Here is a 19,518-nt window from a genome sequence, read left to right as displayed (position 1 = left end):
GTGTTTAAATTTTGTTATTTTCGTTTAAAGTGGAATATTTCTCAGCTTTGGTCAGGAATCGTTTCCTACATTTCTCAGGAGATCCGACTGATAAATTCACCATGTTTTCTGGATCTCGGGTGGGATTTTAGGACGGTTTTTTAAAAGCATTTTGATGTTTAACAGCATAAAAACCTCAGGAGTTATTCCTGCCTCTGCTGCTCCGAGCAGCAGCAAACTTTTTCAAGTTTCTTTGTTCTGGGAAAGACAGCCGTCATTGTTTTATGGAATATTTATGGCCGGAGCGTCTCCGGATCACCTCGGATGGCGGCGGCAGCCGGCCGACAGCTGAGTGGCCTGCAGCTCCGTGAGCATCCGTTTTTCATGAGCCGGCGCTTCGCTTTGGTCCATCTGCTGCCACGCTCGCCCCGGAGCCTCGGCTGGAGAGAGAGAGCAACGGCCAGGGCGGGAAAAAAAAGATGCAAGGAAGAGATGAAAAGACGCAGGAGTCAGGGAGAGGGAGAGTGTCTGTTTGAGAGAGCGCTGCGCCGCGGGCGCTGCTGCCCGCGCGTCTCTGTGGAGCCCAGATGGAGCCAGAACTCCACAGAACACATTAAGTCCACTTGGAGGGTTCCCACACACACAGAGGAATTCACCTGAGCCTGCCGCCGCAAGATTTCCACTCAGCTGGACGAGCCCAACGAGTTCCTACGGAGGCCCGGAGAGGCCAGTTAGTGCTCCGAACGAAGCGAGAAGCAAGTCCCCGGTCAGGACCGAGACAGAACTGGACTCTGTCCAAGTTCTGGTTCAGAGGCGGAGAGAAAGTGGAGCAGCAGAACTCTGAGACCCAAAAGGATTTCTGCTACACTCAACAGACTTGGGTTCTGTGTTTGGACTTTTGGCTTCACATCTGATGCTAAAGGTTCTGTTCAGTCTGCTTCAATCCAACTCCAGTCCGTTTGCCCAGAAAGTCCGGTTTGTTCTGGGAGCTGTGGACGCTAATCAAACTCTGGTCCTCCAAACCTCCGTCTGGGTTCAGCTGAAGTGAACTCTGGTGCAGTTCAAACGAATATGTGAACGCCAAGCGGACCGGAGCAGGAAGTGGACTATAGTGCAGAGCATTCTCGGTAAATGGAACCAGAACAAAAGCACTAGCTTAGCTGTAAAGGGAGAAATGGCTCACCCGTACAACACTCCTGTTTTCATGGATGTCCTCAAAAAAAAACAACCTTTAAATAAAGTTTTCTTCATCACCAATTATTAGAAGATGTCAATCGTTTTATTTCCATTCAACTGACGAGCAAATTTCAAGAGAATTTTTAAAATGTCGCAAAAAAGAACATCCAAACTGGGAGCGTTAAAATTCAGAGGTTTGGAGCGAATCAACGGGGCTATAGTGACGTTGATGCAACGTTACAGCCAAAAAGAACAAGATGTGGAGATTCATTCACAGAGTCTTCACTTTGAAATTCACAAGTTGGGGCCTCTGGTAAGGCATGGACTCACCAGTGGATGGGAAAGTTTGCTATGTCAACTTATTTGTGAAATTTAACTTTTTCAGAAAAGTCAATAAAAAAACACCTCAAATGAGCATAAAATCATCTTTGCGAAATTGAGGACATTATTTCAGATTTCACCTTTTCTAATGTGATAAATTAGAACATTTTACTCAAAAGTCTCCATGATTACTTTATTCTGTCACATTCAGAGTTAATTTTATCTCCTCTGTGCTTCAAATCATCTGCAGAAACGTTTCTGCTTAACTTAAGGTTTCCATCCTCACTTGATCAGTGATCCACCAGTCAGTCCTGATCTGACCCTGTCAGATATTTAACAGTGATAATCAGGAAGTCTTATTGTGGAGGAGTGCAGAAGATGTTTGGGGAGGCAGCTCGCTCCGTGCTGAACGACCGATCTGTCTTCAGCAGCCGTCGGTTCAGAGAACGCTCCGAACGCCACGAGGCGCCTGCAGGATTTACTGCAGATTTACTGCAGTTAGACGCGTTTCGCTCAGCTGAGGTCGGTGGGTTTCACTGCTTCACGCTCAGCAGACAGAAAATAACGCAACTTACAAGATCCCAGTAAAACGTTCGACGGGCAGATCCATGATTTCATGTTTAAATTCTAACCCAGAACCTGAATGTTGCACATGATCAAACTTTTTTCAATTAATTTGAAAAACTGTCAATTTTGTAACTAAGCGAGACGTTTTGATGTTGCTTTAAAAAAGTAATAAATAGTTCTTATTGTTACTTTATCACAAGAGAACAAAACTTTAAATCCATGTTGCTCTCTGATATTCAGAACAAGAACCAAACAGTTTTAGCAACTAAATGCCTGTTTTCTAATCCAGCGCAGATTACATTTGATTCATAACATAAATGTTATAAATTCAGTTTAAAGGAAGTAAAGTTTGAGCCGGACTTTGCTCCATTCCTGCTTTACTTGGTTCTAATCTGTGTGTGTTTGCAGAGCAGCTTCCCCGCTCTGCCCCTTTAAATTTGTAGCTCAGCTCATCATTTCTGCCTGCCGTTCTCAGGGGAGCTCGATGCCCTGCATGACAACAGATGGAGCCCTGAGGCTGTGGGACCGCACACAGACACAAAGAGGGGCGGGGGGAAGCTGGGCTAAAAACTGATGTCAACATCAGTACAACGGCACGGAGCAAAGCCAGGAATAAAAACAAGATGGACTGGATGAACACAATCCACAGCGGAAGACTGAACTCACCCAACGCTCGCACACTACTGGGTCAAACAACGTCTGACTGAATTTAGAGTCGAATTATTACGCTTAGGGTAGATTTATGGTCTATTCATTCATTTTTCTTTTTTTTTTTTTAGATAATCAGATTTAGTCTGGTTCTGTCAGAATGAGCCGTTTTAAGGCCTCTGTCGCTTTAAATCCAATTAAGCTGCTGCTCATCAACTCAGAATCACAATTCTACAGCCGTATATTCTAGAAAAGCAGAAGTGGAGCCTCCTGAAAAACTAACAAGAATGCAGCAAGTGGTTTCTGGATGGTAAGTCAATAACAAAACACTTGTATCTTCCAGTAGCCATTGTACAGCGGTAAACCCAGCTGACCAAACGTGCTGGAGCTCAGCCTGGGTTGCTAGGCAACGGTGCAATGTGACTTAATCAGAAGGTTTTTGAAACACCTCATTTTCCAAAACCAATAAACATTAAATGTTGGTGTTTGTTTTTAGAAGCAGTAGAAAACCAAATGGAATTCCAAAAATGTGCAAAATATGAATTTTGCACAAAAAGATCATCTTTGATACTTTAGTTTTCTTTAGGCTTTAGGAAGCTCTTAATAAAGGATCCAAAACAATCAAGATCAAGACCTTTAAACACTTTGATAGTTACACAATTATAAAACAATTCCTCATTCAGAATCCAAACAAATAGGCAAAACACAGCTGTATCTTTAAGAACTGCGCTCCATTTCGTATTAAGTTCTGGTTTCCTTCCTGTGGTCCAACAGGAACAGAAGGAGAAGTGGAACGTTCTGCTCTGAACGTTTTTGTTTCTGCTCTGAAATAAGCTAACAAGCTAACCTGCTCAGGTTTCATGACAGCGGTGGGAGATGCTTTAAAAGTTTAGAGGAAAAATTAAAGCTCATTTCATCTATCTGGCAAAATGATGCTAGTAATTATGCTAATGGTTCCAAAATATTTCTACAAGTTCATCTGTTCAACAGACAGCAACAGCTTGTGTTGTCTGGATTACTGATTGTGTCGTCAGTTCGGCAAAAAGCCGAGCTGCTGAATGCTTGTGGACACTTAGTGAGAATTTGGTAGAGCAGAAAATGCTAATTTTGGTTTTATGGCAACCCTATGCTAACATGGAGAAATGCTAACAAACATGTCAATACAGCTGTAATGTTTGGGGTCTTTATACTAAAATTCATAATGCTAGAAGCTAGTGCTAACAGCACAAATGCTAATATCTTTAACCCTAACAGCACTAACATTAAGTGTAGTTATGCTCCAATAGTTCCAATGCCTTTCATGCTAAAAGGTCCCAATGCTAATGCTAATAAGGGTTGGGTTAACAATCAATGTAAAAAAAATTATATTTTAAAACATTTACAAAAATATTTACAATATTTTATAATCATCCAAAGGATAGAAATAAATTCTACCGCCACAAAATCTGGATCCATTTTTAAAAAATAACTTTTTATGTCAAACAAAACTGAAAAAGAGCAGCACTCAGATACTAAATCTGTTGCTTTGCTTCATTAATTTATATTTACTTTTACAGATAAAGAGATGAGTAAATGAACTGGATGAACATTTATCTGTGACATCACAGCCTGTAAGTTTATGTTTGATGTTTAGTTCAAGTTAAAGTCTGTTGAAAGTTTTTAATGCAGTTAAATACTATGAGCATCAATGTCTAGTCAGTGGGTTAAAGAAAATCTTCTCGGCTTTCCTGACCAGTTGGTGAAAAGGTTTTGACCTTTCTGTGACCTGATCTGCAGCACATCATCTCAGTTTGGTTCAACCTGTTAATGCAGCTAATATCAGAGCAAAGGTCAAGAGAGAAAAAATAAATGTCAGACCTATTCCAGGCTCGCACCAACAAACAGGAAGTCGGACTGAAAGAGAATTCCTAATGTGACGAATGAATGTGGACAGGGACAAAGTGTCTGACTTATCCAATATGGAGGCGCAGTGATCACGCTAGCTAGCTCGTCTGGGTGAGGAGATGAAACGAGGAAATGCTCCACTTTAACGTGGCTAATTGGCTCTGGCAGCACAGGAGCATAAAACACAAACAGGAAAACAAAGCAAGGACAGGAAATTTAAAGAGATGGATTCTGACTGTTTGGATTCGATTTATTAACTCCGACAGGACAGAGGAGGATGTAAACATACGGCGCTTCTCACATGAGAAAACGCTGCAAGTTTAAAAACCCAAACAGCTGCTGAATACAGCTGATTAGTGTTCCCATGACAACCTAAAACCGACTTTCCCTTTTAAAGTTTTGTGGTCATTAATCGTCCTTTTAAAGTTTTTCAGCAGCTTTTATGACTCAGATGTTACTCCCATAAGAAAAGCTATTTGAATTCCTCTGAATGTGCTAAAATATCTTTCATATTAATTTACAAATTCAGAAATATTTGAACAATCATACATATCTAAATATTATCCTTTAGATTTAAACCTGAAACATCGAGTGTGAAACCATAAACATTTATTTGATCTACAGACAGGTTATTACACTCTCAGAATGCAACTGGAAAAAATTAAAATGCATATTTTTATTTTAAACTACTTGTTTCCTAAAGCAGGCTTCTGATTGGCTGAGAGGTCCTGGTGACGACTCCTTCTCTACGGGCCAGAGTTAGAATAGTTTTAGGGTTTTTATTATAGTTTAGTTTTAATTAGTTTCTAGAGTGTATTTGCTAGTTTTTATTAAATATTGTTTTTTTGTTTAGTTTGTATTAGTTACAGTAGTAGTTTTAGTTTTTTTCATGTTTTGGTTAGTTTTTAGTTAACCAAAGCATCAAAGTATTGTGATTATGTAAACATTGATTGGGTGATGAAGACTCAACAGAAGATACTATTTTCCAAAAATATATTCAGTTATTGTGAAACGACCAAATGACTCTGGTGTTTTCTCAACTTTTGCTGGGACCATTTTGTGGATTAGCATAAATTTGCTGACTGGACATTTATTAAAGTGAAACCTTTAATCAGTTTAAGTAATATTGAACTTTTTCTCCTTGCAAATCTTTGCTTTTATCTTCTTTAGTTTACTTTTTACAAAATATATGTTATGATAATTACTAATAAACATCTAAAAAAACAAATAAAATCTTGTTGCTCAAACGTTACTGATTTTGTTTAGCTGACTGTTGAATAATTATGTTTATGGATAAAGATTAACGAAGCTCTTCAGCTGTTAGTGTCCGTCTGATTTTATTTTTTACTGATATTTAATAAATGGGTAATAAAATGTGTGATCCATCACAGAAATAAAGCAAAGTGGTTTTTAATGCCTTGTTTCTTTAGATAATTATGAGCGGATCCTCTGAAACAGAAAAAGTGCATCACTGTGAGCTGAAGAGACTTTGACCTCATTGTAAATTTACTTCCCGTGTCGCCCTTTTATATCTATTAAAATTAATGGCCTCTATTTTTTAACATCGACTTCAGCTGAAGGTTTTTCTTTTTTCTTTTTTTAACAGAACTAACATTGAAGTCGTTTTCTTCTGGAGTTTAAATGTTTAATGGAGCCGGAACCTCATGAGTCCAAATACAGAAAGTTAGAAATAAATCTGGTGGAAGCCCAAGGCCACAGAGAAAACAGGAAACGCTTCTGGTTTTTACTCAGTTTACTTCAGATTTAGCAAAAGCAGCCGGTGGCAGGGCCGGAGCCAAAAGGGGACCAGGCGGTGCCACCGGCCCACTAATGGTCAATACCAACGAAATATTTAATCTAAAAACTGTTTAGCAATTTAAATTATATGAAAAAAGTTGATTTAAAGAAGGTAAATTATTCTGGGGTTTTCAAAAAATACGATAAAATTAATTGTTTTTATATAAAAATATATCAAAATAAAACTGAATATGGACAGATTGTAAAGAGATTTAACTGCTTAACTCTGCATTAAAATCAAATCCATAATGTATTGAATTGATAATATCATTAATTGATTCTTGAAATAACTGTCAACTAATTAGTAATCGATTAATCATTAACTGGAAAATACATAAAAAGCCAATTTCCTGAAAGGAAAACATATTCAGAGCAGTAATTAAACCAAAACTGTACAAGAAGTAAAAACTTGTTGAAATTAAGAAAAAAATATGTCTGGTTCAAATTCTGTAAGAAAAATCCATTAAGCACCCTTTACATCCAATTATTAATCGATTAATCCACTAAACTGATGTCAAGTCAAGCAGTAAAAAGTTCATTTTTCTTATTCAAAAAAATTGTTTTAATCATACTGAAAACACTGCAGTATAATTATGCTAATTTCTTAATCCAATTAATCAGAATGGATAAAATAAACTATCACTAAAACATTGATCACTATAATAGTCAATGTTATATTCCAAGTATTTCTCTGTTTAAAAAAAGTTTAAGTTACACCATCGCAGACTGAAATAAGGCCCAACTTTAGTGCTGACTGAATAAAACAAACTAATTTAAGCAGAGAGCAGAGAACCAGGTTCTGAAGGAACGCATGGAGCTGGTGTCCATCTGAATGGCAGTCACGCCTCCGAATGGAAATCAACATGACCAAAACATGAACTACGCTCCCTTTAACCCCGCGAGCGCTCTGCAGAGAAAACAACGACGCATCGTCTTTCAGAGTCGCTCCAATGACAGCTGTTATTTCAACCCGACACTGAAAAACTTATCTGGTTCAAACAGGAAAGTTTACGGGGAGCAGAAAAACTGATTTTACAGAGATAATGCATCAAATACAGTAAATTAGAAAAATAAACTCTGCAATTCAGTTCAAAAACTTAAATATTCAACATTAATGTTGATGAAATTTAAAGTGACACTCAGTTGGTTTTTAATTAGCAGAATTAGAAACTGATTTTTTTTAAGTTAACAGAGAATCAAGGCATTTAAAACGTAGAAAAATTAAACTATAATATAAAGGAAACTAGAACAGTAGCAGCTCATAAAAATGTTTGAATTTAGCAGGTAAAAATAAAAACAATAGTTTTCTGTGATTATAACAAAAAATAAAATACTAAAAGTTTAGTTTATATTTTTGGCTCATGTAGCAAAAGGTTTGGATGTTGCTGGAGCCAGAAATCCTCTGGTAAACCTCTGAACCTGAAGAAAACCAAAACGGACTGTCTGTCTGACCTTTGACACAGAGGGCAAAAGGCCAGACAGGGATCTGGTCTGACCTTTGCCCGGATCCGCTTTGGGCCTGATCCCAAACCGGATCAGAGCTAACAGAACTCTAACAGAACCACCCTCTGTTTCAGAAATGAAGACAAACTGAACGGAAAACATGAACATCTCCTGAACACGTCACAAGAATCAGACACAAAGTTCACAGCTGAACAGAACCAGAACCAGGACATCCGCAGCCTTACCTAGCTTCGGCAGGGAGTACTGCACTTTGAAGTAGTCCTCATAAAATCCCAGCAGCCTCTTGGTGATGTGCAGAGCGTAGTCGCCTGCGCCGCTGGAGACGGCGTCCGGCCGGGCGTACAGACGGATCTGAGGACGGACAGAGAGACGAGTGAGACGGATCCGAGGACGGACAGAGAGACAAGTGAGACGGATCTGAGGACGGACAGAGAGACGAGTGAGACGGATCTGAGGACGGACAGAGAGACGAGTGAGACGGATCCAAGGACGGACAGAGAGACAAGTGAGACGGATCCGAGGACGGACAGAGAGACGAGTGAGACGGATCTGAGGACGGACAGAGAGACGAGTGAGAGGGATCTGAGGACGGACAGAGAGACGAGTGAGACGGATCTGAGGACGGACAGAGAGACGAGTGAGACGGATCTGAGAACAGACAGAGACGAGTGAGACGGATCCGAGGACGGACAGAGAGACGAGTGAGATGGATCTGAGGACGGACAGAGAGACGAGTGAGACGGATCCGAGGACGGACAGAGAGACGAGTGAGACGGATCTGAGGACGGACAGAGAGACGAGTGAGACGGATCTGAGAACAGACAGAGACGAGTGAGATGGATCTGAGGACGGACAGAGAGACGAGTGAGATGGATCTGAGGACAGACAGAGACGAGTGAGACAGATCTGAGGACGGACAGAGAGACGAGAGACTGATCCGAGGACGGACAGAGAGACGAGTGAGATGGATCTGAGGACAGACAGAGACGAGTGAGACAGATCTGAGGACGGACAGAGAGACGAGTGAGACGGATCTGAGAACAGACAGAGACGAGTGAGACGGATCCGAGGACGGACAGAGAGACGAGTGAGATGGATCTGAGGACGGACAGAGAGACGAGTGAGATGGATCTGAGGACAGACAGAGACGAGTGAGACGGATCTGAGGACGGACAGAGAGACGAGTGAGACAGATCTGAGGACGGACAGAGAGACGAGTAAGATGGATCTGAGGACGGACAGAGAGACGAGTGAGATGGATCTGAGGACAGACAGAGAGACGAGTGAGACTGATCCGAGGACGGACAGAGAGACAAGTGAGACGGATCTGAGGACGGAAAGAGAGACGAGTGAGACGGATCTGAGAACAGACAGAGACGAGTGAGACAGATCTGAGGACGGACAGAGAGACGAGTAAGATGGATCTGAGGACGGACAGAGAGACGAGTGAGATGGATCTGAGGACGGACAGAGAGACGAGTGAGACGGATCTGAGGACGGACAGAGAGACGAGTGAGACGGATCTGAGGACGGACACGTGAGCAGGAAATCAGAGTTTGCGCCTCTTCATTTCCACGAGTGGTTGCCGTCCGAGTCAAACAGGAAATGAAACTCGGCTCAGACAGTTTGAATAAAACTGGATTTACAGCAGCAGGAAAAAGTTTTAAAGGTTTAAACCCCAACAAACACAGAACTAATTCGATCAATTACAGATACTGCCTGGTCACATGACGCTCCACTGATGAGCCAGTTTATGAGAAGCTCCTGAGTGACATCATCAGGTCTGTCATGATAATATTCAGCTGGACGATAAAATGCTATACGATTAATTGATTTATTGATTTTTGCGACAAGCTTTGACATCAGACATTTTATTTCTGTTGGGATGCATCAATCCGATACCAATATCTGTATCGGTCCTGATATTGAACAAAATCTAGATAAGGTATTGGTGACAGAGGGCAGATCTATCCAGTCTGATTCTATGCTTTACTTATTTTACATGACATTTAGGATTACTAATTGAACTTTCTGACCCATTTGAAATAAGGTTTGTTAGTTTATTTGTACAGGAAGTCAACATGTTTCTGTCAGTTTCGTATTTATTTATATTGGTTGTTCCACTTCTGACTGAATGTTGAAATTCTAACTTTTCAACTTTGTGGTAACTGGGACTCAGCATTCGTTCTCCAACCTCCCAAACTGCATTTTCTTTAAGTAGTTCAGATCTGCTCTACAGACACCAAGGGAAAAGGTGAATTTTCAGCAAATAATCTGGAGGTAGGTTCCCTGCTAAAATCTGGGAACCCCTGGTGGTTCGGTGTAGATCCCAGAACTGAGCTGATTGTTTTTCAGTAAATCAGTTCAACTGAAGGCCGTCAGTTTCAGAGTCTCTTCTGTATTCTGCTCACAGCGTCCGATGATTCCCTCTCTCACGCACCGAAGGCGTGTTCCAGCATGTTTATTAGCAGGCGAGCCAGACGGCTTCCTGTCGGCTCCCCGCACGCACGGACAGAAACAGAAATTAAATTAAAGGGCCGGTCTAGACGCTCTGAATACGGCGGGATGAGATGGATCAAACCCCGACACAAAAAGGCCATTCCACTGGATTTATGCTGGGAGAAATCGATCCAGCACTTTTATGACCACTCTCCAAGTGTCTGTGTGTGGAGGCGCTTTCAAGGGTCAGAGAACATCATGTGACCAACGCAGAGTTTATGCCAACAGTAAAAATCTGCTTCACGGCTCAAATACTAATTTAGCACAAACCGTCTGTATGGAGGGGCAGAATGAGCTTTTATTCTAGTAACGCTGCTTTAGACTTTACTTACGCATCAGGTGGGATAAATTATGATTTTACTGAAAACATACGTCTGCTGCATCTCTGGCTGAACTATTTTGTGAGAAATTTGCATTTCTCAGCTGAGACAAAACTACAAACCCCATCAGCTTCTTCTGCAGCCCGTGACGGATTCTGCTCCGGAAATGGATTCATAACATTTCTACAGAATTAAAATTATCCTCCACAAACTCCTTCATTTTGTTAAAATCACTGATTTGGTCTGAATTTAGTGTTTTCGTCCAATCAGGGGACAGATGAGAAGCTTCTAATGTATTTTTGCAACATGCATCGACAGGTTTTAGTGGGATAAACGCTCCATCTTGACTGGAATGAGGTCTGAAGTGGTTTGAGGCAAATTCTCGACAATAGTCCACAAGCAGATGATTTTTCAATGCAGTTGCACTGGATTTTATTACAGAGCATGGGATTAAAAGGAAATGTATTTTAAGTTTCAAAGATGGTTTTCTGTTTAAATCTAGCAATCCTGTTTTTTAAAACAATGAAATATCTTCTTCCACTTAACTTTCCTCAACTTTTGCTGATAAATCCCAAAATATCCCAATGAAAACAAAATAAAACAGAAGTGTGGGATGTAAAATATGAATGGTATGAATCTCTGGTTATACAGTCGCCATATTTTCACTCATGACTCACAGATTTGCTGAATATTTTAGGTTTTCATTAAAAGAATAAACATGAAGCAGAGAGGTGCCACAGAACCAGAGTCCCGGCCCGGTTGGATCCAGCTCTGGGGTGATTGCTGAATAAAAATGCAGCTCCCGTCTCCTCATCCGGCTGCAGCCAGCTGACTGAATATCGGCTCAGAGTGAGAGGATTTATTGAAATGTGGGCCGGCCGCCGGGGAGCTGCTGAATTCAGAAGAGTCTCCTGAGGATTCCTTAAACGCCCGCGGTCGTGTTCTCCCCGCTGAGATCCCGAATGCGTCGCATTTTCCAGCAGGCTTCAGAGTTTTGCTCCCTTCAGGCTGAAATTCGCTGAAACTGAAGCGGTGGTGGAGACAGGCAGCCATTTCTCCGTGGATTCCCCCAGAAAGACAAAAACACGCAGCTCTGCTGGAGCTGAAACTTTAAATTACCTCCAGGTGAGCAGCAGGAAGACCCGTCAGTCACAGCCGTCAGCTGTGAGGAGGAGCTTCCCGACTGAAACACGGCGTCCGCTCATCCGGAAAAAAAACTAAAAACTCTGAAATTCGGGTATCTAAAATGAAGGCCTTGTGTGTTTTACAGAACAATCAAGTGTCAATGTTACCTTCAGGCGTCATAAAATGCTGTTTGTATCACATATGACTGAAAAAGAATTTAACTATTTTAACGCCTTGAAATTGGGCCTATGTCTCTTTAAAAACTCCTGCTCTTCCTGAAGCTCCGCCTCCAGGAAGTCATCACAACATGGCTCCTCTATTAACCCTTTAACAACGTTTTTACCCCTGAGCAGCAGCTCCTATAACGAGCTCAAGTTCCACCAGGTGTTGCTAATTGCTGCTGGCTAGTCTGGAGGAGCTGAGAGGGGAGGAGCTACAGCTAGAAGGCAGGGCTAGGCCCACCCAGGCATTTGCACAGTAGTGTGGTTGCCCTGGAGATTAAAGGATTTCTTAAACAGGCATTAAAAAATAAATGCATGATGAGGGAAAAACAAAACAGTTTAAATATCAAAAAAGTAGATTTTATATGATACTGCCCTTTTAATTTAATTCAAAGAAAGTAGTGCTTTTAATCTATTAATCACAGTTCATCAATTTTGACAGAAATTTAATCTCATACTAAGATATCGGTGTTGGAAGTGAAACAGGTGGATCTATAATCCAAGCCAGGACAATTGATTGACATCATATTTCATTTGATTTTGTAGTGACCTTCAGAAACTTATTTTTAAAATGATAGTGGCACAAATAAAAATGTTTGCAATACAAACTTTTTCCACCAATTTTGTTTAATTTGAACGAAGGACAGAAACAGGAAGCTGCTCTTCCTGCATCATGTGCAAACAGACAGATGAAAAACGGTCGATAAAAGCTCGGTTCTGTTTGTTTTTTTAGAAAATTAACCCGACCTCCTGCACAGCAATAAGCTCCTCTCAGCAGCAGAGAAAGGAAAACCTTCACGCTCCCTCCTGGACATCCAAACGGTTTCTGTGGCAACTGGCGAAGTTGACAAAACTCTCAAACTGCACCTTAACCTTCTCCAAATCGACACGGCGGATTGTGAAGCGAAGGATCCAGAACCGTCCGGGTTTCTGAGGAGAACTAGAGCTGTGGACCAATCAGAAGCTGCTCTCTATAACTTATGGCGCCAGCATCACAGTTAAAGTCGGATTCACTCGCTTGGCGTTTGAAAAGTCTGAAGCATCAGTCAGGATTCTCTCCTCCAATCAGACGGCGGATCCTCTCTCTCCTCTCCTTGTTATCTCTTCGCTCGTCCGTGACTTCCCTCCCGGCGCTCCGGCTGTTGCCCTTGGATGATGGATGGGGTGATGGACGCTCGGTTGCCACGGTAATTTGATGGATGGTTTAACAACCGGTAGCGATGCTGACGGCGCCTCGGCCGGTTCTGGTCCTTGACTCCGGGATCAACGGGCCTCAGACGGCCAATGGAACCAGCGGCGCCGCTGACCCGTCACCGCCGCGCCAGATAGGTCCAATCAGACGACAGGACAGCGGGCGGGCGGCGCCGCATGGGTCGCGACCCCAGGAAGACAAATAAAGACAAAACATCGGTGTCCACTTCAGAGGGAGCAGAACCAGAAAAGTTCTGGCTGGTTTCAGTCCAACAAACAGACAAAACTGACGTTTCATCAAGACTTCAGTTCGTTTCTTAGTGGAGACAGATGAAAGGCAGTTATTTTAGTAATCGACTAATCGGAGGTCTTAAAAATCCTGTTTTACGTTAAGAATAAAGTCAAAGGTGCAAATAAACGATTAGATTCCATTTTTAAAATCATAAAATGCAACAGCAGCATTCCTTTAGTGAACGCTTCTTCGTTTGTAGTAAATGCAGCTAAAAAATATTTATAACATCCACATCAGAAAAGTTCAGCTCTTTCTGCTCGATTTGTCATTTCAGTAAGGCTGATCTGGTCATCATCTTTCAGATTAACTGATTAGCAACTGATAGAAAAAGCAGCTTAAATGACGACTTGTTGCAGAAATTGAATCAGGTGAATCTAAAACTGACGCTAAAGGAGTTCTGGGTTTAACACTTTTACAGATAAATGGATCTTTTTTTATCTTAAAGGAAAAGTTTGTGGTTTATAACTTTATGTTCGACTAACTCAGTTTCTGTCATTTAAAACAGAAACATTGTGTTTCTGTATGACTGTGTTCTGCAAACTGATCACAGTGAACATCTAGGAGATGTTTTCCATCTTGGTCACTGACAGGAAGTAGCGTTCCAGGCAACTGACACTAAAACCCAACGAAGCATCTTTATCCCGATGATCCGACACATTCCCGACGGACAGCTGTTTGGAAGGGAGTCTGGACAGGAAGGCGACCACTAGTCTGCAGGGGTAGCTACTTAACGAGCGTCGCTACGTTGTTAGCATCAGCAGCTGAACGATCTGACAACGTTTAATTATGACAAGGTTATGAGATCCAAAGTAAATAATACAAACCACTCCTGTTTAATTAATGCCATTTACGGTGATAATGTCGGCTTTTTTTCATACTTTTGAGGTTTAAACATGAAAGTTTTTAAACTCTGGATCATTAAAAACATTTTTCATTATCATAAAATCTCCTTAATGTCTGATTAAAGCAACAGAAGCAGCAGTTTTTATATTAAACACTGACCTTACCTGCAGTTTATGGTCCATTAATGTGACCTTTATTGTCATTACTGAATGTTAATGTGACATTTTCTGTCATTATGGGATTTTATGGGAACTCAGGGGAATACGTCAAAGGGGAGGATATTTATTAATCTACGGTTTAATAAACCCTCATGGTTTTTTTGAAAATAAAACCGAAAATCAATAAATCAAAGACACTAGAAACAGAGAAAAAAACATAACACTTTTAAACAGAAAGAAAACCTGCATTTACAGAGGGTCCATTAATATAAAATATAAAATTCATAATTTGATTACGATACGTGTTCCACAGAATCAAACCTCCTCAGAGAAACAGCCTGACTTCATATCTCAAACTACGATTTTATATCACATAATTGTTATTTAAAAGTCAACATTATGACTAACTCATTTATAATCTTAAAATTTTTAAGTATGACTTCCTGTTGGGCTTTTATTTTTTTCCTTTTATGGCAGAAATGGGCTTCCATAAAAAGCAGAGGAAGACGAGGTTAAAGTATTTCTGCAGGAACTAAACTGAGTCAGACGGATGAGATTCAGATCAGATTAATCAAAAAAAGCAGCCAAGAGCCCCCTGGTAACACTGGAACGGCCTAGTCAAAGTCTAGATGTCAAACCAACTGAGAATCTGATGTTCTCCATCCAATCTGTTGGCTGTTTTCAAAAACATAAAAGAGAGATTCAATTACAAACGCACAGCACAAATCCAGAGTTTTATTTGTAAAACTCTTCAAATTAAATAATTCGTAATTATGTTCCGCTTTACGTCGACATTTCCCATAAACCCGACATATCAGGTTTTTCCCTCCAGTGTTGCAGGTTTCATGTATTTTCCAGCAGAGAGCCAACATGATCCAGGTGTTTCTGGTTTGAACCTGGACAAAGTTCACCTGTCGCTCTGTGAAAATGTTAAAACGATGTCGTTCCCATGGCGATCAGCTGATAAACACGCAGCTGGTTGGTGGGAATAATGAATGCTAAAGACGGGGTTTAGTGAAGCAAGGCCAGCGCAGTGGGTCACTCCTCCGTTTGTTTGGATTCTTTAATCCTCGCTGAAGGAGAAGCTCCTCATTACAGGAACAGGGATTCTCACTGAGACGCGTCACAATAAAGGAAGCAGACAAGCAGCTGTTTATGAGGCGGCAGAACAATGGAGAGCTGATGATGAAAGCTGGAAGAGTTCCAGTCCGAGTCGCTGCGCCGCAGATGGAAACGATTCCTGTTGCTGCCTGATGAAGTTTTATTCTCACCATAAAGACTTTATTACCAGCCTACATGTGCTGAGAGCGCCATCATCGTTTTCTGTCTCGTTAGCACAACGGTTCAGGTGTGTAGAGGAGCTTCAGCCACCTCACAGGAGATCCAGTTTAACCTTTGACCTCAGAGTTCAAATTCCTGACCTGATGCTCTGCAGGTCATCGCCAACAGAGGCTTTTTAGTAGCAATAAAAACACAAATTGCACAGGATTCAGACCGGGCTGAACAATAATATACATGATGATAGAAATGATTAATATCAATAGATATTACATCTGATAAAATATTTAATATTCAATATATACAATAGTCATTGAACTGCACAGCATTCTGGGAAATGTAGGTTAAAGGGTTTAGCTGCTCAACCTCTAACGGCTAGCTAAGCTAAGTTTGTGGAATCAGCTAACTCATTCACTTTCTGGTTGCCTAGCAACAACCTGTTCAGTAACTGACAGCAGCAGTTTAAGGTTTCGCCTCAAATGCTAAAAAAAAAAAAAAAACAGCAGCGTGACGTGAAAACTGGATAAAACAGGAAAAGGTCAGACCACCAGTTTGGTAACATTTAAAATAAACTAATCAATAATGAGCGCTTATATTGAGATAAGGTTTTCAGCTGCATCGTCCATCCCTACATTCAGCCAAGTCCTTCACAATAAGAAATACTTTCACCAACTCAAATTTGAGATGAAAGAAAGTTAAGACAGTTATCACAAAATAAATCTACAAAAGAAAACTGAAATAAATACATTTTATGGGTTGGTAGCAGAAGTGAGTCGGTGGTGAAGATACTTATAAAACAGCTAGCTAGCGTTACCATTGGAGCTAGCTACCTAGCATGTGAGCTAAGCAGCTAGCTGTAAATTAACTAAAAATAAAAACTGAAACTGAGAAAACATTTCCTTTAACTGAAATAAATGAATACAGTAATAAATGGGGGAAATCTATTAACTTGTGTGTTTATAAAACCAACTAAAACAATGAAATTACAGATATAATATCCTCCGTTTTTGTATTTGGTTGGTCAACAATAACTTAATACATTTTTTGAAAATATTATCAGTTGAGTATTTATCACCCAGTAAATGTAAACATAATCATAGTAATTCAATTCCTAAAAATTAACCGAAGTATAAACAAACTAAAACTACTAGTATAACCAATAAAAATGAAATATTTAACTAATAAAAACTAGCAAACATTCCAAAAACTAATAAAAAAGTCAATTAAATAAAGACTTTATTCCTGGGAAAAGACAAAGTTGGTTTTTGAATGAAAACCACGATAACACCTTGTCCCAGATGTTATTGCAATAAACGATAATATTGATGTTTTGATACCAATAATGGAAATGGTATGCTAATGCAGGAACACATTATAAAGACCAATAAACTTTAAATTCTAGTGAACATTTAACACTGGAACTGGAGACATTTTAAAAATGCAACAATAAAAACAAATAAAACAGATTATGAAATATCTGTAAACAAAATGTCACTTAAAAAATCTAGCTGAGATGAAAACAGCAGACTGAAGATTTTAATCATCTGGTTTTTGGTAGAAAGAGGAAAAAAGAGACCAACAATAAATCGTGTAAATGGAAGTTATTGACTTTGTTTCCATTCATCATGTGATTAACTGATTTACTGCTGGCCTGTTTGGAGCCTGACGTCCCTCAGAGCCTCGTATTAAAACCAGGCTGAGTGTTTCTGAGCGCGACGCGCCGACTGGAGCGTTTATTAACGCCGGACAGAGTGTTTGTGACAGACGGAGCCGTTTGATTGGTCAGGATGGGGACGGCTGACGTTTTATTTGTCCTCCTCTCAGAGCGTGGCAGGAGGAAGAGGAGGAAGAGGAGGCACGGCAGGATTAACGTTCCTGTCAGAGGAAGCCGCTCCGCAAACAGACAGCAGCGTCCCGGCTGCCTCCGGGCCAAAACAGCGATCTTAATATGAGACACACAGAGCCCATCCAGCAGATGTTTGTAGACACAACAATCTGCATCTGCTGCTTTCTGGATGCTTTTCAGCTCCTGACAAAATGAACACATCCTGGGTTTTTAAATGGAACCCGGCTTCCTGCTAATCTCCCATCAGGCCTTGCGTCCTGCTGACGGGACCATGTCTTCACGGATTACCACAGGCAAACAGCAGGAAGAGGCTGAGAGAATCCGTTCTCTCAACACTCTGCTGGAAAATCGGAGCTTTTTGATCGTTTTGACTGGCGAACCGTTCGACGTGTTCACAGTTCTCTGTGTGAAGAATGAGATCTGATGTGCTGCTCAACACCAAGCGGAAAGGTTCTCACTGCTGCAGCGTTTAAAATGAGTTCATCAGGACTCGGCTGATGACGATGATGATCCAAAACTCTGCTCACATGAAGGTTTCTACCATTTGTATGGCCATTTGTCCAGGTTGGAAGAGGAGGTCATTAGAAATAAAAGTTTAAAAGAAGAAATCTAACATTCTGGTGACAAAGTCTCTAAAACTCACGGTAAGCTAATGCTACGTTTGTGGATGAAAGACATTAAATTAGTCATTTCCAGACACAAACAAATAAATGTAGCTAATTATTGCTGGTAACCTGCAGAAAGTGCTTCCTGATGTCACTTATAAAACAATCTAAATGTCCACAGACATTTTCTTAACTGAAAAACTTTATGCTCACAAACAACAGAGCGATGGATGTCCTGTGTTGTGTTCTAGTTCCAGATTCAAAGATCCAAGGTTTTTCAGCCAAAAGGTTTTAAATAACAGAGAGTGTGTTTACTGTGGATGTGGAAAAAAATATAAAAATCAGCCAATCATCTGTGGATCGACACAACGGAAAAAGGATCTGTGGAAGAAAGAGGTTTTTCCTCATCGTTTGGTTTTGCCGTACAGGTTTGCTGTAAAATTCTGTTTTCATGAACTGCAGTTCCACATCGTCGTCATCTGCCGGGTTTCCAGAAGACTAACAGTTTTAGTAACCTTTAGTAAGTGAATAAATCAATCAGCCGGCAGCCTGTGAGCGTTTTTGGCTGATATTTTCTCTTCAGTTGGACTCGGTTTCAGTTTTCATGTCGTGTGTTGGATTTTTTCCGGGCCGACTGGATTGTGTTTCAGATTCCCTGGAGTGTCTTTCAGGCCGCGGTTGTTCGTTTGGCCTCACCGTTATGGAGCCGTTACCGACCGAATGGAGGGATGTGTTTTTTCTCTCTCAAGTGGAAAATGTCTAAAAAAAAATAAAAAACAGCCTCAGGCTTAAAAGGGGTAAAAAGCGAAAATGGGAAGGGAAGCTAGCGGAGCGCTGAACAAACTCCCAGAGGATGTTTTGGTGTCATCAGAGGCGTGTTGGGCCCGCAGCGCAGCCAGACACCGCAGGAACAAAGAGGCCGGGGTTCCGGGATGCTCTGCCCTCAACCCACAGATCTCCACTGGAAACACGGGGGTCGTCTGGGAAGCATGTTTTCCCATCAGCCGACGTTTCCCCAGTTTGGTATAAAAATAGAAAAAGGGCAAAAATAAAGATGGATCTGTTGGCGTTTTCCTCCGTCTCAGAGCGCTGGAGGCTGCTGATGGTTATAAACGACCCAGATACGAGGCGCCATTAAAGCCAGATTCCTCCTAAATTATAATTCTGTAACAAGGAGACAAAGGCTGCGCGTGTCGGATCGTCGTCCTTGAGTTCCTGGCAGACGAGATGGATGAGCTGTAATTACACTGATAGAGATGATGGGGCGAACAAGGTCGCGCCTGCTTTGTGTCCTTGTGTTGGAA

The 19,518-nt window shown here is 41.0% G+C and overlaps 1 protein-coding gene across 1 annotated transcript in view; it reads right to left on the bottom strand.

Annotated features, from left to right (window-relative positions):
* Positions 1-294: 294 nt before the first annotated feature.
* Positions 295-19,518, bottom strand: part of LOC148152539 (thyrotropin-releasing hormone-degrading ectoenzyme-like) — a 45,505-nt gene continuing 26,281 nt past the window's right edge. The window contains exons 4-5 of the mRNA XM_088003543.1: positions 8,061-8,187; positions 295-419 (exon numbers count right to left, since the gene is read on the bottom strand). Coding sequence (XP_087859669.1) covers positions 295-419; positions 8,061-8,187 — 252 coding nt within the window. The remainder of the gene's footprint in view (positions 420-8,060; positions 8,188-19,518) is intronic.

The sequence above is a fragment of the Poecilia mexicana genome, unplaced genomic scaffold, assembly GCF_051168715.1.
Source record: "Poecilia mexicana isolate PSO_F unplaced genomic scaffold, ASM5116871v1 scaffold_23, whole genome shotgun sequence".
Classification (NCBI taxonomy): domain Eukaryota; kingdom Metazoa; phylum Chordata; class Actinopteri; order Cyprinodontiformes; family Poeciliidae; genus Poecilia; species Poecilia mexicana.
Note: the sequence above shows the minus strand (reverse complement) of the source record. Positions and strands in the feature narration are given on the sequence as shown.